The sequence below is a fragment of the Marmota marmota genome, unplaced genomic scaffold (assembly GCF_001458135.2).
Source record: "Marmota marmota marmota unplaced genomic scaffold, marMar, whole genome shotgun sequence".
Taxonomy (NCBI): Eukaryota; Metazoa; Chordata; class Mammalia; order Rodentia; family Sciuridae; genus Marmota; species Marmota marmota.
The window spans coordinates 46,245,265-46,268,411 of record NW_026000005.1 but is presented as its reverse complement, the minus strand read 5'-3'; the positions used below and the strand labels follow the sequence as shown (position 1 = coordinate 46,268,411).

The 23,147-nt window shown below is 43.1% G+C and overlaps 1 protein-coding gene across 3 annotated transcripts in view; it reads right to left on the bottom strand.

The window, feature by feature from the left end:
• Positions 1-19,287, bottom strand: part of Armc9 (armadillo repeat containing 9) — a 130,316-nt gene extending 111,029 nt beyond the window's left edge. For all 3 annotated transcript variants that reach the window (XR_007349531.1, XM_015481536.2, XM_048808731.1), the window contains exons 1-5: positions 19,214-19,287; positions 14,470-14,555; positions 12,801-12,926; positions 7,645-7,815; positions 6,045-6,200 (exon numbers count right to left, since the gene is read on the bottom strand). Coding sequence is in view for 2 of the 3 variants with exons in the window: in XM_015481536.2 (XP_015337022.2) it covers positions 6,045-6,200; positions 7,645-7,815; positions 12,801-12,926; positions 14,470-14,520 (504 nt within the window). In the remaining variant the exon portion in view is untranslated. The remainder of the gene's footprint in view (positions 1-6,044; positions 6,201-7,644; positions 7,816-12,800; positions 12,927-14,469; positions 14,556-19,213) is intronic.
• Between the last annotated feature and the right edge of the window lie 3,860 nt (positions 19,288-23,147).

Here is a 23,147-nt window from a genome sequence, read left to right as displayed (position 1 = left end):
ATCATGTCAAGCAGTTATGATATGCTCCTTGAAAATAATATATTGAAAATAACACTCATTAAAGAAGGAAAAAATAATAAAAGAAAAAGTGTGACAAGTACCGATCTTTCAGAACAATTTTCTTCATACACTTCATACAAAAATAACTTCCACTCAAACCAAGAATTTCATAAAAAAGACGCTCTCCCAGTAAAACACTCACATCCACCTGCCTGGTGGATCCTGCTGTCACCCTCAGACTGTCCCATCCTTCCCTCTCTCTCCTCTCCAGCTCTGCATCCAATCACTCTATCCTATGCCATTTAGTAACAATACAATATAAATGAACACGTATTCCTAAATTTTGAAGAGTTGTTCATTTTTTGACACCATGTGATCATTTTGTTTATAACGAGTTGTCGTGGGTTGAACTGTATCCCTGCAGAAGACGTATGGAAGCCCTAATCCCTGGTATCTCATGAGGTCTTTGGGGAAGGGGCCACTGCAGATGTAATTACAGTTAGGAGAGGTCACACTGGCACGGGGTGGACAATTAATTCAATGTGACTGGTGCCCTTACAGGAACAAGGAAATTCAGACAAAGGAAACATGAAGAGAGAAGTAGACCATGCAAGATGGAGACAGAGGCTGCAGCAATGCAGGCTCAAGCCAAGGGCCACCCAGAAGCAACCAAAGCTGGAGGAAGAAAGGCAGGATACTCCCCCAGAACCTCCAAAGGCAGGCAGCCTGCACACACCTCGACCTTAACCATGCCCAGTCTCCCAAACTGAAAGACCATAGATTTCTGTGGTTTCAGCCACAGGGTCCTTGGTTCTCTGTTGGGGCATCCTTAGGAGGGCAAACATGGCATCTAGAGCTCAGGGCTCTCTGCACTTGACCATCTGGAAAAGAACCTCGGAGAGGACTGTTGTGTCTCAACATGAATTGAGACTTCTTAAAAACAAAACAAAGTATTTGTAGAGCTCCAGTTAGGCTGCTCTGTTTTGGTTACCTCCCCAGTGATGCTCTGCTAATGACAGGCTTAAGACTGGGGTAAAATCTCTCTGGGGATGAACCCCCCATTTTTTTTCTCAACTGTTATTTTTCCTGTGCTTTCAGCTCTGAGAACATTTCCCAAGTCTGATGGGCAACTTGACCACCATAATTCCAAAAATAAGCATAAAGAGCCAGGAGAAGCCCTGGGTCAGCTCTGCTGAATGATCTAGAAAAAGCCACTCACCCTTTTTCTCTCACGGTTTCTTCCCTTATAGAATGCAGGCTTTTAAGGAGATTAGTCTGGCTGTAAAACAGACTCTTCACATGACAGGGAACCTTTACTTAGGACCCTGATACAATGAGTCACGGCAGCATTACTATGGGAGTGAGGAAGGCCCAGGGCTCACCCCCTGGTTTACCTGGGGCTTCCTTTCTGTCCCTTACAGAGACTACAAGGCTCCTCCCCACTTCTTCAGATCTTCCCTAATCAAGCATATAGTGGTCCCTAGCACAGAATAGGTGTCCAGAAGTTTTTCCTAAAGTTATCAATTACAGAAATTCATAAGTATTTCTGCAGAAGGATGATCCTAAACTGAGTTTGCAAATAGAACTCATTACAATACCTATGAAGGAATTTCCTGTCTGTCAACACTGCAGAAGGGATAATATAAAAAAGCAATTAAAAGAACTCTTTGAAAAAAAGGCCATAGTTTTTAAATGCACCCAAGTGTCAAGGAAGGAACTGCAGAGGACAAAATGAAGTGAAAGCAGGAACCCCAAGAGTTAAGGAACATCGAAGACAGTGTTTTTGCTGTAAGGATAACTGCAGAATGTTGAAGACCTTGAACTTCAGTTCTGAGAGTTGTCATGAGTACATAAGATGGCAAACATAAGATCTGCTCATATTACATAATCTAAAGGAGACCCCAGAACAAACCCAGGACTCCAAAGGGCTGTAGCATAAGTAAAATGTTATGGATAATAAACTCATTGTACAGAAAGAACCAGTATTGACCTTGACACTGGGTGGAAGGAGGGAAAAGCCTAATTTGAGATTTCACAACCACACTCCGTACCATGAGCTGAGACTGACACTACCTGGGTTGTCCCCAAAACTACTGCAAATAATCTGATTTCAAATGGTCCTAGGTTGGTATGCCCCCCGTGACTGGAAGATGCCAATAAAAATCTTCTTTGGAAGAACCAAATCGCATCCAGGCCTCAAAGAAATTCTTTCCAGTTCCAAGTAAAATAAACTCATCAACACTTTTTTTTTTTTAAAAGAGAAATAAGTCACTGTCAGAGCAGCAGAAATAGACATAGTAGAACCAAATTTACACAGACTTTTGGTATTGAAATTCACAGAGAATATGAGATAAATGTTTAATATGTCAAAGAAATAAGAAAGCAAGAAATAAGAGTATAAAAATGACCCAGCAAATCTGAATAAAAACAACAACAACAAAAACCCTTCTATCTTAACACGTTAATAAAGTAGCCAGGCATAGTCATGCATGCCTGTACTCTCAGCAACTCAGGAGGCTGAGGCAGCAGGAGGATCACAAATTTGAGGCCAGTCTCAGCAACTTAGGGAGATCCTGTCTCAAAATAAAACATAAAAAGGCTGGGGGTGTAGCTTCATGATAAAGTGCCCCTGCATTCAATCCCCAGTGCCACACATGCACAAAAAGTTAATAAGTGAAATCACAAATTCAATGAGAAGAACATTAATCACAGCTGAAGAATAAATTTGTGAACTGAAATATAAATGTGAATAAATTGCCCAAAACATAGCCAGAGAGATCAAGAAATGGAAAATATATGCTGTTAAAAGACAAGGAAGGGGCTGGGGTTGTGGCTCAGTGGTTGAGCGCTCGCCTAGCTCGTGCGAGGCCCTGGGTTTGATCCCCAGTACCACATAAAAACAAATAAACAAAATAAAGGTATTGTGTACAACTAAGAAATAAATATTAAAAATAAATAAATAAACAAATAAAAGAAAGGCATTCTATCCATCTATGACTACAAAAAAAAAAAAATTAAAAGAAAAAAAAAGACAAGGAAGATGCCAGGCATGGTGGCACACACCTGTAATCCCAGGGGCTTGGGAGGCTGAGACAGGAGAATCCTGAGTTCAAAGCCAGCCTCAGAATCAGCAAGGCACTAAGCAACTCAGTGAGACCCTGGCTCTAAATAAAACACAAAATAGGGCTGGGGATGTGGCTCAGTGGTCAAGTGCCCCTGAGTTCAATCCCCAGTACCCAAAATAAAACACAAGTAAGGCCCAAAAATGTAAATGTAGATCACACTACTTCAATACACACTTTAAAATGGTTAAAATGGCCGGGCACAGTGGTGCACACCTGTAATCCCAACAGCTGGGGAGGCTGAGACAGGAGGATCATGAGTTCAGCTAGCCTCAGCAAAAAAAGTGAGGTGCTAAGCAACTCAGTGAGACCCTGTCTCTAAATAAAATACAAAATAGGGCTGGGATGTGGCTCAGTGTCAAGTGCTGCTGAGTTCAATTCCCGGTGCCCCCCCCCAAAAAAATTGGTCAAAACGGTAAATTTTATATGTATTTGACCACAATTTTTAAAAATGAAAAAGAAAAAAGAAGACACAATAAATAGTCTGATGTTGTACAAGAGATGTAGCTCCATAATCGAGCACCTACCTGTCTCATGTGGACAAGACCCTAGGTTCAATCCCCAGCACTAAAAAAAAGAAGTGCATTCAACCTGATCAGATATTCAGAGGAGAGACGAAGACAATGGGGAAGAGGTAATACATGAAGAGATAAGAACTGAAAATTTTCCAGAGTTGTTGAAAGACGCAAAAACAGTACATCCAGGAAGTCCAATAAATCTCAAGTGAAAATAGAAATCTATCCCTGGACACAAAGAAGTGAAACTATACCATCCCAAAGGTCAGAGAAAAAATATAGATCGCCTCTACAGGAATAGCACTTAGGGTGACAGCCAACTTCAAAGCAGCAACAATGAGAGCCAGGAGACTGTGCAGTGCAGTGAAGTTTTAAACATAATCGAAATCTCCCTTCAATCCTTACATACAACATGATTTAAGAGGCTATTATATTTTAAAGTATTTCTGATCGGGTGTCAACATACTTTATATACAAATAAAATATGAAAAATTGTGGTATATATGTGTATTAAAAATTGTAATGTAAAAAAACAAAAGTATATGTATAAAGGCATGAATTGTGTGAACATACTTTATATACAGAGATATGAAAAACTGTGCTCTATATGTGTAATAAGTATTGTAATGGGGACTGAGGATGTGGCTCAAGTGGTAGCATGCTCGCCTGGCATGCATGGGGCACTGGGTTCGATTCTCAGCACCACATAAAAACAAAATCAAGAAATTGTGTCCACCTAAAACTAAAAAATAAATATTAAAAAAAAAGAATTATAATGCATTCCACTGCTATTGTGTATTTAAAAAAAATAAAATCAATTAAAGATAAAAAAAAAAAATTCTGTCAGCCCAAGTTAACAGGCCTTAATATAACCAAAAATAAATCTTATTTTATGGCACCAAAGAGTTCATTAAGCCCATTACCTCAATGCTCTTTTACAGTGTAATTTAAGAGTGGTTGCCAGGGATTAGGGGTGAGGACAAGGGTGACTACAAAGGGGCAACACAAGGCAGTACTTTGGGATAATTAATGCAGAAGTTCTGTGTGCTAGCTGGGTGCAGTGGTGCCTATAATTTCAGATAGTTAAGCAAGAGGATCATAAGTTCAAAGCCAGACATAGCAACTTAGCAAGGCCCTAAGTAGCTTAGTGAGACCCTGTCTCAAAATAAAAAATGAAAAGGGCTGGGGATGTGGCTCAGTGGTTAAATGGCCCTGGGATCAATCCCTGGTACAAAAAAAAGAACAAAAAACTGTGTGTCCTGATTGTGGTGGTAGCATTATAGAATCAATGCATGTGTTGAAATTCATAAAACACACATGACCAAAAGTTAACTTTAGGGCTGAGGTTGTGGCTCAGTGGTAGAGCGCTTGCCTAGCACATGCAAGGGTCTGGATTCGGTCCTCAATACCACATAAAAATAAATGAATAGGGCTGGGGATGTAGCTCAGTGGCAGAGTGCTTACTTCGCCTGTGGAAGACACTGGGTTCGATCCTCAGAACCACATAAAAAATAAAATAAAGGTATTGTGTCCATCTACAACTAAAAAAAATCATAAATTTTTTAAAAATAAATGAATAAAATAAAGGCATTGTGTCCAACTACAACTAAAAAAAAACCTTTTTAAAAAAATAGGTTAATTTTACTATATAACATCTAAAAAAATAAAACTTTAAAAAAATTTGTCAAGCAAGCAGGTAAGAATCCTTGCTTTCTGTTAAAACTGAACACTGGTATATGCTGGCCTAAAAACTACCTTTATTTGCTTTGATCTATCTACAAAGAGAAACTATAACATGTCCTCTCTGTTTATGGCATACTCAAGGCTATATCATTGTGCGGTTAGTTCGTTCTTTCTCCTAGATGTACAGTATTCCATTGTGTGACCATTACACAATTTATGTATGCATGTTCCTTCTGATGTACTATGGGGCACTGCTAGTTCTTGCTATTACGAGCTTTATAAGTATGTACAAGAACACAAGCCACAGCTAGTATAGGACAGTGAAAATTAAATCAAACACTCACCAAATATAACTAACCACCCAAAAGAGGATGAATAAATTAGGGTTACAAAAAATAATAATGAGAGCAGCCAGGTGCAGTGCTATACACCTGTAATCTCAGCAGCTTAGAAGGCTGAAGCAGGAGAATCACAAGTTCAGAGCCAGCCTCAGCAACTTAGCGAGGCCCTGAGCAACTCAGTGAGACCCTATCTCTGAATAAAATACAAAAAAGGGCTGGGGATATGGCTCAGTGGTTAAGTGCCCCTGAGTTCAATCCCCAGTACCAATAATAATAATAATAATAATAACAACAACAACAGCAGACTTTAGTTTTCTAAAGTATAATTCAGAAACCAGAAGCTTACACAAAGTGAAGCCACAGATGTAAAGGCTGCCACTTACCTGGAAGAGCTCTTTGAATGAGGGGTGTACCATGGGGTTGGGCACAAAAGGGAGGGCATAGAAAGGAAGGAACTCGGTGGTCTGGCTTAACGCTGCCCCTTTCGTCTCCAGGTAGTTTTTGAAATAAGAAATCCGTTCATCCAGTTCCTGCTTGTCCTAGAGCAGGGAGAAACTTGTTTGAGGTTTCTAGCTCCACAATGGTCCCCCGTTCACCCATCTGCTCTTGAGGCTCCTTGTCACTGGCCTTGTCCCCATCTGGCCTGGTGGGCACACTGTCTCCAGTCATTCCAACATCACCTCAACTTTACCCCTAGTGAAACTTTAACAGAAATGCCAGAAAATTGTATGAACAGTTCAAGACACTGCTTTTTAACTTCATTTTTACCAATTTAATATGACCTCCAAATTCTTCATGAACATCCTTTTTAGTGAAAAGACAAAATCTCATCGAATCTCTCCTACTTTGAGTAGTTCTCCCATTATTAGACATATCCACTGTTTCCACTTTACAGACATTCATGAACATCTGTCTGCATTCCCATGATTCTAAGGGGAGTAGGTATCTCCACAGGTTCTTGAAGGCGAAGTACCCCTGTCACTACTCCTCTCCTTTATCCATCTAGGGGCGGATCCTGCCCCACTTCCCTGCTCCACATGCAACCCAGTGCTCCTCAGTTCCCGTCTCAGGGTTCCTCTCTTCTCTTGGACCTTGATGAGCACACAGAGGAGCTGGATTTGGTGTTTCCCTCCGTGACCTCAGGGGCCCCACAAGTTATAGCCCTCAGCCTGTGGCCTTGTACACACACTAGCTGCTGTCCTCATGGGCACACCTCACTGGACCTGTACGTGGCCCTTTTCCAACCCATCTTGAAAAATGGATGACGTTTTTTTTCTTACATCAAAACAGAAAAATTTAAAAATAGAAATAAAAACAAACAATAAGTCTCCCATGACCTTCCCCACATGAGTAATATCTTAAAGAACAGACTCCAAGAAAGGGTACTGCAAGGTACCGTAATGCCCCTGCCTCCATCACCGCCCCTTCCTTGGGGCCCCTGACGTTCAGAGTTAACACAGGTCCCCAGGGCAGTGTTAACGTGCATGACCACAGATCAACTGGCTTGCTCCCTCTCTAGCACTTCCTCTGAACTACAAGGCTCATCCACCCCAGGGCTTGACACTTCAGCCCTCCACCCTACCGGGAAAAGGTCACGGAAGCTAAATTCAACCTGTCATTCCCATGCACTCTATAAATAGGCAAACTATTCCCCTACTACTTGCGTTTAAATTTATTTCCTAATATGTGGCCCAAAGATGTGTTCTTTTAGAAGTCTGCATATATATACACTAAGCTATTTTGATGAGTTTTTCAAAAACTTGAAGTATTTAGATAAAAATTTGATTACAGAAATTATTAAATCTCCATATAAATTAGAAAATAAAGTGCTGGGAATGAGGTGGAAAATAACTTCTCAAGACACAAGATGCTGCACCTTTTGAGCAGAATGATGAAAGAGGACAGAACCAAGAACATGGAAGAGCTGACAACTCCCCCAACCTCCGCCCACCCTTGCCCACCCACCAACCACAGCCAACCCACCGGCCTCCCTACAGAGTACTTCAGAAGATAAATGGCAAAATGAATGTGAAGATAGAATTCCAGCTTCTGAGCAAGGGAGTCACCATCTCGGACGGAACTGGGAACATGCTCCTCCCACAAATCGAAGAACACCTTCTGGTCTCCACCATCAAAGGCAGCCACGAGATCCTTCTGCAGAGAGGACATCAGACTGATCAAGAATTATGAAGGACACTTGTTCTTCCAACACCCAAACCCCTCATAGCCCAGCTAATACTACAGACACCCCACACACCCCTCTTCGGAAGCAGGAAGTAGAAATACAAAACCCCAAGAGACTGCCCATTATTTGGCCATTATTCTTTTTATACTTTCAAAAATGGTTTTAGATATGATTTTCCTATATAATTATCATTTTTAGATTACTTGTTCTATTTATGATCAAGTTTATTAACATTATAAAATGGAAATGTACAGCGAACAAGGTCACGGTGTCTGGTTATACTTACTTAGGTCAAGGACATTCACTAATAAGGATTCTTCAAATGTGACTTTTACAAAAACTATCACCATGTCATGTGATGGAGAACTACTGTTTCAGAAACCTGAATTACTGCAGGAAGTATCTGCATACATTGAACATAAACTCAGAACTTTCCCAAATGAGACTCCAATGAACTTCTACCTCCTCCAAGCCAGCCTCTTTCTGTTGCTCAGCCTTGAAACAGGTCAAGGGCAGCTTACAACAACTCTGGGTGGGGGCTTCCAGGACAAAGCACACAGCCGAGCACAGCCCCTCTTGGGAGACACTGGGGGTCCCAGGGAAGAAGGCTCCACACTCTTGTGAATGAATGATATAACAGCAAAGTGGATCTTCCCAGAGGCAGTGCTGCTGGGCCTGGCTCAGCACCAAGTTCATCTCTGACGTGCTCCCAAGCAAACCCTATGAGCCATTCCAGGGGAGGCCTTTACCCTGAGCATTGCAGACCAAGAGCTCTCTATGTGAATGAGGAGAGCACAGACTCCCATGGAATTTGAAGGCCCAGAATCATGGTATTTTCTTTTCTTTCTTCCCTTTTTCTGCAGGGAGAGGTACTAGGGACTGAACTCAGGGGCACCTGACCACTGAGCCACATACCCACCCCTATTTTGTATTTTATTTAAAAATAGTGTCTCACTGAGTTGCTTCTGGCCTCACCACTGCTGACTCTGGCTTTACACTCGTGATCCTCCTGCCTCAACCTCCCAAACTGCTGGGATTACAGGCAAGTGCCACTGTGCCTGGCCATGACATTTTCTTAACATGGCTTACCAGAGCCCACATGTCAAATGGCTCATCTACACTTTGTTCTAAACTCCATTTTTAGTCCTAAAACCACAAGGCTTAGATATCCACTCCAATTTGTTATTTTCTGTTATGTTCATTGGTAATTATCCTAGTGTGTTTAAAGTGTAATACTTCAAACACACTAGATAATTACCATCCACTCCAATTTATGATTCAGATTTTATACCTAGAAATAGTCCTTGCATTTAAAATATCCTTATGTGTAAAGCAATCCACTGTAAGTACGAGATCACAAACTATTAATGATCTTCTGTAAACCACAATCAGAGCCAGAATCAACAAGATGAGAAAACGTGCATACCACCGGGCACCACTAATAACTCATCAACACATACTTCTTAAAGCACTGTGCCCAGGGAAACACCATTTGTTTTTGAAGGTCCCTGACAACATATTTTGTTTAACTGCTCTGTGTATTTTTATTTGTGGATCTACTCCAGTGGGGCACAATTACTAACTGGAGGAGCAGAAAAGATACTCTGTGACAATCAAAAAATTTCAAGGTCATAGCCAGGTATGGTGGCACATGCCTGTAATCACAGTGGCTCAACAGGCTGAGACAGAAGAATTGCGAGTTCAAAGCCAGCCCCAGCAACAGCGAGTGAGACTCTGTCTCTAAATACAAAATAGGCTGGAGATGTGGCTCAGTGGCCAGGTACCCCTGAATTCAATCCCCCGTATGCCAAAAAAAGAAAAGAAAAATTCAATGTCTTTCAAGTTACATAAAAATGGATTGGAAGACATCAGAGAAATGTAAATCAGAATCTCAAGATATTACACTTCAGTCGAGTGTAGCAGCGCAAGCCTGTAGTCCCAGCGAGTTGGGAGGCTGAGACAGGAGGATCAAGAGTTCAAAGCCTGCCTCAGCAAAAGCAAGGTGCTTAGCAACTCAGGGAGACCCTGTCTCTAAATAAAATATAAAAAAAGGGCTGGGGATGTGGCTCAGTGGATGAGTGCTCCCGAATTCAATTCCTGGTGCCAAAAAAAAAAAAAAAAGCATTACACTTCAAACACACTAGGATAATTACCAATGAACATAACAGAAAATAACAAATGTTGGTGAGTCTGTTTATAAAACAGGAAGAGCCAGGTGCAATGTCACATGTCTGTAGTCCCAGCTACTTGGGAGGCTGTTTAAAAAAAAAAGGCAAAAAGGGATGGGGACGTAGCTCAGTGGTACACCACCCCTGGGTTCAATCCCCAGTACAAAAAAATGGGCAGGGGTTAGGGGACTTGCATACACTACTGGTAGGAATGTAAAGTGGAGCAGCCACTGAGTAAAACAGTCCAGCAATTCTTCAAATAATTAAAATTTGAACTCTCATACAATCCAGCAATTTCACTTGGGTGTTTCATGGATATATATCCAAGAAAATGGAAAGCAAGGTTTTGAAGAAAGATTTGTAATCACATGTTCACAGCAGTGGTCACAAAAGCCAAGAAGTAAAAGCACCCAAGTGACCATCCCGGGAGGAATGGATAGACAAATGTGGTATATACATACACTGGAAATTATCCAACCTTAAAAAAGAAAAAAAAATCTTGTTACCCACTACAACATGAATGAATGTTCTCATAACTAAGAACATTATGCTGGGTGAAATAAACCAGACATAAAAAGATAAATACTGTATGATTGTACTTATATAAGGTATCTAAAGTAGTCAATTCATAGACAGAAAATAGAATGGTGGCCAGCAAGGATGGGGTAAAGGGAATTATTTAATGGATGCAGAGTTTCAGGTGTGCAAGGTGAATAAGTTCTGGAAATCTGATTCACAACAATATAAAATTCTTAGCACAACTAAACTATACACTTAAAAATAGTTAAGATGACAAACTTATTATTTTTTTCAATTTTTTTTTAGTTGTAGATGGACATAATACCTTTATTTTATTTATTTATTTTATTTATTTGTTTTTATGTGGTGCTGAGGATCGAATCCAGTGCCTCACACATGCAAGGCAAGTCCTCTGCCACTGTGTCATAATCCCAGCCCAAACTTGTTATTTTTTAAATAATTTTTTTTTTTTTTAAAAAAGACCCAAAGAGACATTTAGGGTCTCAGAGGCAGCTAGAGCTGGAGCAATGACAAAGCAGTTGCCAGTGCACAAAAGCCATCCAGAGGCACTAGATGTGCCAAGAAGCTCCACAAGCCTTAGCTTGCTGGCCTCATCCTGAATCATCTCAGGACCTGGTTAGGCATGAGCATCGCAGAAGATTCTTACTGTTCTGCTAGTTAGATACTAAGGAGCTACAGTATTCCTCCCAGACGTCAGCCTCAAGCTGCGAGGCTCACATATGCTTCCAACGTGCAGGGCCAGGCACATGGTCCTTCTCCAGGCAGAAGGCATCCAGGTGCTACAAGTGAGGCTGAGCCTGTTTCTACTTCTCTCTCTCTCTCTCTCTCTCTCTCTCTTTTTTCTTTTTTGGTGGTGCTGGGGATTGAACCCAGGCCTTGTGCATGCGAGGCAAGCTCTCTACCAACTGAGCTATATCCCTAGGCCCCTGTTTCTATTTCTAATAATGACAATATTCTCCTTTTACGTTCTGACCTCTCACTCTGGCTGCTGCTACACCCCACAGAAGTCCATGTCTGAAACAGCAGCAGCAGTCACCACCCAGGCACCCAAGGCCAGAGGGCACTAGGCAGAGGTGCAGGCCTCCTGGAGCTCTAGGGGACACTGCAACAGTGCCCTCCTCAACAATGGCACATGCTTGACCACTAGGAAGTCAGGGACTAAGAGAGAAGATGGCTAATAGGCAGCCTGAACTCCAGATCCTTAGGAGCTTGCAAACCAAGCCTCAATTACTTCTGGAAGTAGGTATACTGAAATAAATACATTTATTAAAATAATGAAATTGGGCTGAGGTTATAGCTCAATAGAGCACTTGCCTTGCAAGTGTTGTTATCCTCAGCACCACATAAAAATAAATAATAAAGATATTGAGTCCATGTTAAAAAAAGAATCTTAACAAAAGCATAATAATAAGCCAGACGTGGTGACACACGCCTATAATCCCAGCAGCTCAGGTGGCTGAGGCAGGAGGATCATGAGCTCAAAGCTAGCCTCAGAAAAAAGCAAGGTGCTAAGCAACTCAGTGAGACCCTGTCTCTAAATAAAATACAAAATAGGGCTTGGGATGTGGCTCAGTGGTCGAATGCACCTGAGTTCAATCCCTGGTGCAAAAATAACAATAATAATTATAATAATAATATCACCTGAAGGTGATACAGGCTTCCTTGTCAGTATCACTTGTTCTCTTGTCACTGGCAACATTCAAGGTGAACTGATCACACCCGAAATGGTACAAATGGAACCGAGGTATCTAACGATGAAATGAGGAGTTTAAGGTCCTTTCTATCCTTGGAAAATTCCAAATCTCTGTGCTCATTGCAGCCTGCTGGTATTCAGAGCTGCCTCAGGCTTTCTTTGTGGTAGGACACTGCCTTGTCATTATCACTCTTGCTCCTGGTCCCCTTCAATCTCCCAAAGCACTGTGAGGCAGAGGACTGGTTCTGCTTTGGTTGTCAATGCTCCATCCCTAGTACTTAGATTAATAATCTCAGGTTAGAAATTACACTATCCTGGTTCCTATAGTTTCTTCTTCTTCTTCCCCCAAAATATGAAAGTTCTTATTTGGCCACCCCTTTCCTATGTAGGGAACAGAGATTTAAAGATGAAGCAATTAATTCACCTATAAACACTCACATGGTCTAAAGTAACCCTGGGCAAGTCCCCAGAAACGATTCCATCATTATTCAATATGCTGCAAGTTGAGAGAACCTTAATTCTCTACAGAGATGAAAAATAAGCAAAATGTTACCTGAATAATCAATGATTTGGAGTCCCTTAAAGATCCACCTGCTGTTTTACACAACGGTTTTCCTTTTACTTTGCATTCTTTTGAAAATGTTTTCAAGGTGTCTTCAAATTCAGCAAAATCTAAATACTATAAAAGAGATCATAAAACTCAGCAGGAAAAAAAAAAAACACACACACACACAAATAATCAATTTAAAAACAGGCAAAGGACCTGAACAGATATTTCTCCAAAGACACACAAAGGCCAACAAGTATATGAAAAGGTGCTCAACATCACTACTTATAGGGAACCACTGTATACCTGAAATTTGCCAAGAAAATAGATTTTAAGTGTTCTCACCACCAAACAAAACAAATGAAAAACCCAGTTAACTATTTATTAATTAGTTTGATTGTGGTGATCATTTCACAATGTATACCAAAACACCAAGTTCTAGGGCTGGGGATATGGTTCAGTGGTACAGTGGTTGCCTACCAAGTACAAGGCACTGGGTTTGGTCTCTAGTACTTCAAAAAAAAAGAAAAAAAAATCAAGTTCTGGGGCTGGGGATGTAGTTCAAGCAGTAGCGCGCTCGCCTGGCATGCATGTGGCCTGGGTTCGATCCTCAGCACCACATACAAACAAAGATGTTGTGTCCGCAGAAAACTAAAAATAAATATTAAAAAAAAAAAAATCAAGTTCTTATACCTTAAATATACACATTTTTGGCAGCTATGCCTTAATAATCTTAAAAAAAGAACATCATTGAACATGTATCGTACATATATTTCTGTTTTCATATCAACGTGTAACTGTCTGATATTATTGTACCAGCTCAATATTATAATGAATTTATAAAGAACTTAGTAAACTGCTATCTTTAGGAGAATATGGGATTCAGCTTAAAATTTACTTATAAGTATGTACTATAAAAGCCTAGAAAAAAAGTATCACAGAAAATGTAAAAAAGTATTTCAGAAAATAAAGCTGCTTTCAGGAGGAAAGTGTGAGCTACATGATTTGCTATTAATTATTATTTTTTTAATATTTATTTTTTAGTTGTAGTTGGACACAATACCTTTATTTTATTTATTTATTTTTATGTGGTACTGAGGGCCACGCACATGCTAGGCGAGCACTCTACCACTGAGCCACAGCCACAGCCCACTATTAATTATTAATAGAAAAAAATGACTTGTGCAACATTTTCAAAGAGGTGAAAGGGATCAGCAGAAGACCTGATGGATTTGGATCCAGTAGGTCCCTGGGAATTTGTTACTTGAAACAGATGGAATCAGAAATCATGTATGTTCCTAAGAACAGGAGAATATAAATCATTAAAATATAGGTAATGTTGCTAGAGATGTAGCTCCATGGCACAGATACACACACACACACACACACACACACAGGGGATGTAGCTCAAAAATAAAATGCCTTTGGCTTCAATACCCAGGACCAAAAATATTTTTTAACTTTAAAAAATTAGATAAAATAGAGGCTGGGGCTGTAGCTCAGAGGCAGAGTGCTTGCCTAGGATGTGTGAGGCACTGGGTTCGATCCTCAGGACCACATAAAAATAAACAAATAAAATAAAGGCATTCTGTCCATCTACGACAAAAAAAAAAATTTTTTTAATTAGATAAAATACTAATTTTTCTGTGACCCGTGTTTTAAATAACATACCTACCTCTTTTACTAGTCCAAGTAATTCAGATTCGTGAGCCAAAATATCCCCCATAGTGAACTGTTACTAGGAATTCTCACAGCAAAATTCTACAAGGCAAAAACATAAGACAAGGTTTCACTTCAATCACCTGAGAAGTCCAAAAGGGTGGCTGTGATAGGCAGAATAATGGCCCCCAGGATGTCCATGTCCCAATCCCTAGAGCCTGTGAATATGGGTGGCGACATGGCAAGGAGGAATTAAGATGGGTAATCAACGGACCTTCAATGACAGGGACTGACCTGGATCATCAGGCAGCCCCAAGAGGATCACTGAGGGCGTCAAGAGCAAGAGGGAGGCAGGGGGGCGAGTGTCAGAGTGATGAGATGGAGAAAGACACAACTGGCCACCGTGGGCTTTGGAGATGGAGGAAGCACAAGGAACAAGGAAGCAGGACAGCCTCCGGAAGCAGGAAAAGGCAGGAATGGATTCTCCCCCACAGCTCCACAAAGGAACAGCCCCACCAACACCTTGATTAGCCAGTGAGGACCATTTCAGACTTCTGATCTCCAGAACTGTAAGAAAATAAACTGGCTCTGCTTCAAGCCACTGAGTTCATGAGAATTCATCACAGCAGCAGAAGGAAGCACAATAGTGAGGTCGAGAGCACTGTCTGCCCTCCCTCTCTAAGCCACGCAAGCAACCTGCCTGTGGCCCACCACTTACCCCAACTGGGTGCCACCACCCTAAGGAATTAAAGAAGGTGGGGTCCCAATACTAACTGTGCCATTCACTGGCAAATCACTGAAACTTAGAGCCTTTTTTCATTTACAAAGCAGAAATTATGAGATCTCTTCCAGTTCTAAGGATGTATGAACCTGAACTTGACCCTTTTCTGCCAGTACATTTGGTCAGAATTATCTGAACACAGGGAGGTTAAATTCAGTAGCTGTCCCCCACTTGCTCTATCTCACTATCACTGTCTTGGGGACTTCATCTCTCCACCTCCTCTCTTCACTTTACTCCAATCTCTGCACCAGGAACAGGGACTTCCCCTCCTGCTCAGGACCCTACAGATGAAGCCAGACTCCCTAGGCCCAGTTCTCTAAGCATTTAACAGCCTGGCCTCTTATATTCTCCCTTTTGTTGAACAGACTTGAGCCACACTGGCCACCCTGCAGTTCCAGTGGACACAGACAGCCACTGGACACCCAAAGCATATGCTCTGCATGAGCTATTTCCTCTACTTCACTACCCTGGCTGCAGATATCCACAGTTCATTCAAGTGTCTGCTTAAACATCTCCCCTGAGACACCTGTTGGCCACCCTCTAAGTGGTCCTCTCCTGGCCTCTGCTCTGACTTTCACATCTTCTCAGTGATGCACCTGCTCACTGTCTGCTCTTTCCCTGCACCAGGCCATGGATCCTGAGAACACAGGCTTCCCTGGCATCCCCAGTGCCCAGACCAGTGCCTGGCACATTGTAGGTGTTCAAGAACACTCACGAAGGAGCAGAAATAACTTTAGGTCTGAAGAAAACAAGATAAGCAGAGCCTAGAGGAGACAGAAATGAGATTATTTTAGATGGGGTAGTCAGAGAGGCCTCACTGGGCCCATAACATTTGAGTAAAGACTAAGCCCTGCCAGGGGCAGTGGTGCTTGTAAATCCCAGCAACTCAGGAGACTGAGGCAAGAGGATCACAAGTTTAAGGCCAACCTCAGCAACTTAGTGAGGCCCTCAGTAACTTAGCGAGATTTGTCTTAAAAAAAAAAAAAAAGGGCTAGGGATGTACCTCAGTGATAAAACACCTCTGGGTTCAATCCCTGGTACCCACCCCCCAAAAAATAAAGACTAAGTACTGAAAAGAAGGACTCTACACAGACCTTGGGCAGAAGGGCTCTGGAGTGCTTCGGTGCTGGGGTATAGCAAGAGGAGATGAGCGAGATAGACAGTGGAAGGCAGTAAGGAGCCAGGGGCCAGGGAAGGTGGGCCTAACGGGGTCAGTAAGCAGCTTGACCGTTAGTCTGAGGCAATCGAATGCCCAGAGGGAGCAACGAGGAAGACTGATGAAACAGCATTTCCATTTTGTGACCAACCTGATGTCTGATGTTCAGGGAAGAGACTGCAGGGACCGAAAATGGAGGACTGGAGGATGCTATCCCAAGATGCACACCATAGACTAGTGTAGGCTTCCTGAGTAATAGAAACCAGGAGCCATGTTCTGACTCCAGATGTTAAAGGCAGAAGTGCTCACCTGCTGGGGACTGTGTGCATGATGATAGGGGAAGTGAAGACTGGCAGCTTGGTCTGAGCAGCTGATGAATGGTATGAAATTTGTTGAGACAAAAAAATTTGGAGAGGGACAGAGCCCCCTGATCAGAGATGAAATCAAGCAATGTGTGTGGCTATATGTCTAAGAGGACTATTTACAAATCAAGTGGGGGCTGGGGATATAACTCAATTGGTAGAATGCTTCCCTCGCATACACAAGGCCCTGGGTTCAATCCCTAGCACCACAAAAAAAAAAAAAAAAAAATCAAGTGGAAGCTGGGCGCGGTGGCACACACCTGTAATCCCCAAAAGCACTGCCAGAGGCCTGAGGACAATGGAGAATTGCGACGTCCGAGCACCAGCCTACAACATCTAGGAGATCTAAGCAACTTGGTGAGACTGTGTCTCTTAGTAAAAATAAAAAAAAAGGGCTGAGGATATAGCTCAGTTGTTAAGCACCCCTAGGTTCAACCATGGTACCAGAAAAAAAAAATATTTAGGGCACTTGAATAGACAAGGATAACTAAATTTCATGGAATTCAAACATTCTTTTTGTAGTACTACACATTATTATTTAATTACATACAAACTGAGTTAGGTTATGTGTTGAATTATACAAAATCCTAAAATAAGCTACATTTTAATTCCAGGAAACAAGAGAGATTGCTATGCTTGGATATGTGTCTCTCAAAAGCTTTTGTTCATACAGAAATACTTAGANAGGAGGATTAGGAGTTCAAAGACAGCCTCAGCAACTTAGCAAGGCCCTGAACCACTTAGCAAGACTCTGTCTCAAAAAATTAAAAGGGCTGGGGATGTGGCTCAGTGGTTCAAACCCTTGTACCAAAAAATAAAAAACAAAAAAAAATAATAATCAAGTGGAGGTGCTAAAAATTTGGTGGATATCTGTGTCTGGAGCTGGAGACAAGCGTGGGGAAAATATGGGTGTGAGCAAAGAAAGGAACACAGTCAGTGAAGAGAAGTAGAACAAGAAATAAGATAACTGGCTGAGAGGAAGTATGCTGGCAGTCTGGAGAGAAGGGAGGTGACTATGGCAGCAAGGCAGGCTTTCTATCGTGGAGTCCACTGAAGACGCGTGGACTCCAATCTAAATGGTCCCAGCCTAAAGACTGGCTCCCGGCACTTTCAAAGGTGAAGCTAACTTTCCAACAGAAAGAAGGAAAACAAGATTAACAGTGAGTGGGCACTGAAGCTAAGCTGGGTTATGAATGGGGGCAAGGGAGGCCAGTAATGGAGCTTAGACAGTGAAAGGGTGATGGGTGAATGCTCTGCAAAGGGGGCACAGTAAGGCAAACGGAAGCTTGGAAGACACAAGGTGTGGTCAGAGAGGGGGAGGCACGATGGCAGTCAAGATTTTGGAGGTGACATAGTAATAAAAAGCTCACAACCACAGGAGCAAGTGGATGAGGATGGAGGGAAAAGATGCCTATAGCTGAGGAGGATGAGGAAAGTGAAGAAGCCAGGAAGCTGAAATCTCCAAAAAGGAAGTAGAAAAAGTGGAAAAGGAAACTTGGCAACTTGCCCTGGAAATGACTGCCTTAAGGAGGGGTGGCAAGTGTCACAGAGCACAGCACGAACTTCAGAGGGAAAGCAGGATGTGAACAAAAAAGCTGGAGATCCAAAAGCAGCAACAGGACATGTCCTCCAGACCTGACAGGCACATAAGGTGGGAAAAGAAAGTTAGTTCATGTCTAAAGCCCACCCATCTCTCCAGCCTTCATCTCATCCCTCTCCCTGCTCCCTCCAGCTCGCCCTGCTGATACTGAACTCAGGTTATTCCCCACACAACATGCTCTTTAGGGATTCTAAGCCTGGGGTGCTTTTGCAAATGAAAATTCCTGCCCTGAGCCTGCTCTTACTGATGAGCAGCAAGGCCGGAAGGCCAGAATCTGCCTTTTAAACGAGCTTCTTGGATGCCTTCCACACACACTCAAGTTTGAGAACCAGGGTTTTACTTTATTCAAAAGTAGGAGAAATTCCAGTCACGGGTGGGGTTTGTAATAGCGGCTTCTGAATTTCTATGAGAGAAATATAGGGCCTAAAAACTGGCCGGATTCAGGGGAGGCTATGGCATTTGTACGGAAAACTAATCTGCACACAAGCATCGCGTCCGCTTAGATTAGATGAAGTCTGGGCTTAACCTGGGCGCCTAAGGAGGGGAGCCAGCTGATGAACATTACTACGGAGGTGGCAGGAACCTAAAGCCCTGGCCACCCGCACGGCCGCCCTCCAAGTTGCGGGACCCGCTCCAAGTTTGGCCACGGTAGCAAAGATCAGGGACTACTTGCGGCAAGCAGGGGCCCGGTCCTTGGAATTCCCGGCGGCCGCCTCGGGCCGAGGGCGCAGGCGAGAGGCGCGGGCATCGGGGTTTTCCTGGGGGCGAGGGGTCAGCAGCTCTCCGGCCGCACCACGGCTCCTCCCCGCCCGGGGACCGCGGGCTCCCGGTGGCCCCCGCGGCGTCGAAGGACATGCTTACCAGCTGCTCCGCGGACACCTCTCCCGCCGTCACCCGGGCAACCGCCGCCGCCGGCTTAGAGTCACGTGGGGCGGCGCAGCCAATCACTCAGGACGCTGCCTGCGCTAAGCAGCTTGGGAGGAAAGGCGGGCGGCCGAGCTCCCCAGGCGGTGGAAGTGAGGCTGCGCTGCGTGATGGTCGGCTGGTCATCGCGCGCTGTCTCCAGGCCTTCGAGAACTGTCTGTCCATCCGACCGTTCGTTCGTTCATTCATTCACTCACTCACTCATTCATTCATTAATTCATCCCACGGACGGTGCCAGGCGCTGTGCGGGGCTCGGGGTTGAGCCGGAGCACGCTGAACCGCCGAGCGCAGGGAGCTCGCTGTGTCCTAGAACAAAACACGCCCAGAGGTGACAGTAAACTCTGCTCCCAGGAGAGAGAAATAGGCCTGGATATTCCCCTTTACAGGATGCCTGGGGCCACCACAGAACCCGAGGTCTACCTTAAAGCCCCGGGCACCAGGGTTCCATGCCACTGCAGCAGTTTCCAGGAATATTGGGACACTTTTTTGTTTTGTTGTCCATGTTAAATTTGGGTTTTGAAAAACAAAAAGGGAACGCAGATATTTGCGCCTGGTGCTTTTGAACTAAAATTAAGCAGAACTCAGTGACCATCTGCTGGTGGCCAACTCTGGGCCAGAGGCTGGGGAGGTGGCCCTAGGAGGAGAAAATCCCCCCACCCTTCCAGGTATGGAGGCTCTGTGGTTTGCGGCTCCTTGTTTCCACCTTCGTGCCTCCAAGTTGGAGACTTCCAAGGACTCCCAGTTAAATTTTGGATAACTTATTCATATAAGTATATGCCAAGTATTGCCTTATTTTATGATGCACATAGCACATTTTATTAGTATTTTCATTTGCTAAATATGCAGCCCTATACCCAGTATCATGCTAAGCAAATCAGATTCTTTATTTCACACCTTAATTATAGGATGGATCATAGTTTCAGCATTTTACAGATTGTCTGTGTTGTACTTTACCTAAACCCTGTGCTCCTGGAAAGCAGCTACAATTAGAAATTCTCCCTTTTGTGTTCTGGGAAAAAGCTTACCAAAGGAACTACTTGTTGCTGGGGTTGTAGCTCAGCGATAGAGTGCTCACCTAGCATGTACCGGGCCCTGGGTCCCGTCCTCAGCACCAAATAAAATAAAGGTATTGTGTCCAACTACAACTAAAAATAAAAAATAAAAATAAACTATCTTCTATTACCAGTGACTTGAATAAGACACTGTCTTTTCCAAGAGACAATCCTTATGGAATCCTCATGAATCCCATGAGACTCACAGGTAACTCCCTTATTTACCTGCAATAAGGACAAAAACAGACTTTTCAACTGCTTATTCTTTGTCATGTGGTCAATTAGCTGAGATCAGAACTGTTTGAACCCCTGCCCCCAAAACTTTTCAGACACAGAGATAAACATTTCTAGATCAGCTAATTGCCCGAGTCTTCCACTGATGGCTAAACCATCCCAACCACAAATCAGCCCACCTGTAACCTGTTCACCCCTCCCTAAACAAGTCTAATGTAAAACCATCCTGTGCAGACAGATGTTCAGATCTGCGCTGTTCTCCTTATTTTTTAAAATATTTTTTTGTCAATGGACCTTTATTTTTATTTATTTATACGCGGTGCTGAGAATTAAACCCAGTGCCTCACACATGCCAGGCAAGCGCTCTACCACTGAGCTACAACCCCAGCCCCGTGTTCTCCCTATTTCAATAGCCGGAATGAAATCATTCTTACCTAGGTTTCATCTTTGACAAGGTGAACAATGTGAGGCACAGAGTGGTTAAGAAACTCCTCATAGTTCACACAGCTAGGGAAAGCAGAATAAAATCCAGACTTTTGTGCCTCTGAGCCTGGGCACTGAGCAACAATGATACCCACCCCCACCCCTGCTTCCCTTTTTGCTTTCCCTTCTAAGTGCATTTGCCTGACTGCCAGGATTATGGTCACTGTGTGGTGGCTATTTGTGTGGCCAGCACGCCTCTCCCTTTTGATAACTATATGTATTCAGTTTGACCTGACTGCAGCCATCTTGAGTCATAACGGCCGTGATTGCCCCTGAGTAACCCTGGTTGGTTTTCCATGAATAGTTTTCCAGCAGGCTATAAATACACACGACCATTACAGTGGTATGTGTAGCTTTAGAACTGAACCCTGGCATTAAGAATGTGCCTGGCTCTTTGATATTAGCCTGATATAAAACAGGTACATTCTGTCTTGGATGAAGTCAGCTTGTTCTTGACCACTTTATAAGTCCCCATCTTCTGACCCAAATTGCAGGGATCTACCTGATCTTGCTGTTGCCCAGGGACCATACTTCTATCAGCAAGTCCCCAATAAATTGTACTCTGTGTAATCCTGCATCTCTCTGCCTCTTTCTTTGGTCTCATGGTAGCTTGGGGCCAGTTCTCATACACTGGAATCAGGTGATTTCAGAAAAGTAATATATCCCACTTATTCCATCCCTGACCACAGGGTTCAGCAGATGGCTCAGACTTACCCCATCCCTCTGGCCACAGTGACTGATCCAGGATGAGCATAGGATCCAAATTGAGCCAATGGCAGTCCCTCCCTGGAACTTTTATGTTGAAGTGTGATCAGGTCATTGTAAAATGAGACAACATCCCCACAGGCAACAGCCACGTCCATCGCTACATGAAAAGCCAAGAAAATGAAGCCATCACTCAGAAAGATGCAAACATCCTTGGTCCCCAGCTCCAAGTTCTTGGAGATGCCCTCGTTCTTGCCACTATCCTTTCTATGAGCCATCCTTCAGCATCCTTTGGATTTACCGTATTTGCCTACTTTAACTGATTCAAGATGGGTTTCTATTACTTATGACCAAAGAGGTCTAATTCAGAAATAATTTTATATACATCTGTTTATGTTAAAAAAAAACCCAAAAAACTCTTTTTTGGTAATACTAGAGGTTGAACCCAGGGGTGCTCTATCACCGAGCTACATCCCCAGCCTTTTTTATTTTATTTATTTTATTTTTTAGGGGAAGTACCAGGGATTGAACTCAGGGCACTCCACCACTGAGCCACATTCCCAGCCCTATTTTGTATTTTACTTAGAGACTGGGAGTCACTGAGTTGCTTAGGGCCTCACGTTTGCTGAGGCTGACTTTAAATTTGTGATTTTCCTGTCTCAGCCTCCCCAACCCTTTTTATTTTATTTTGCAATAGGGTCTTACTAAATTGCAAGCTCGAGGCTGGCCTCGAACTTGAGACCCTCCTGCCTCAGCCTCAAGTAGCTGGGATTGCAGGATTACGGACTGTAACTACAGCCAGCTAACAGACTGTTTTTGCTATTCTCACACACCCAACTCAGTGTATCACTTCTGACACAGATTTATGGAGGTTTTTCTCTACACCAAGCAACCGTCTAGCAGATGCCAAATAGGTGACCAATAACTCATTTCAATTCTTACACTAGCTACCTGGAGTTAAAGTCAGATTGCACGGGGTAAGGACTCAGTTCCACAACACTGACCCCCACTTCAAATGTCAATTACAAATAGTAGGTTGTCACCTGTACTTCTGGCCAAACAGCCATAAAACAAGGTTGCCTGGACCCTCAGGGAAACATTCGTATTTTCTGATTTATTATAAAGAATACACAGGCAGATGAAGAGGTACATAGGACAAGGTGTGGGAGACAGATCACAGAGCTTCCGTGACATCTCTAGGCTCCCACACAATACAGCAGTTGGGAGGCTCTCCAAACCCTGAAATTCAGGGATATTTATGGAGGCTTCTTTGTGTAGGCGTGATCAGTTACTAACCGAATCTCCAGCCCCTCTCCCTTCCAGGAAGCTAGGAATGGGGCTGAAAGTTCCAAGCTTTTAATCACGGCCTGATCTTTCTGGTGACCAGCCTCCAACCA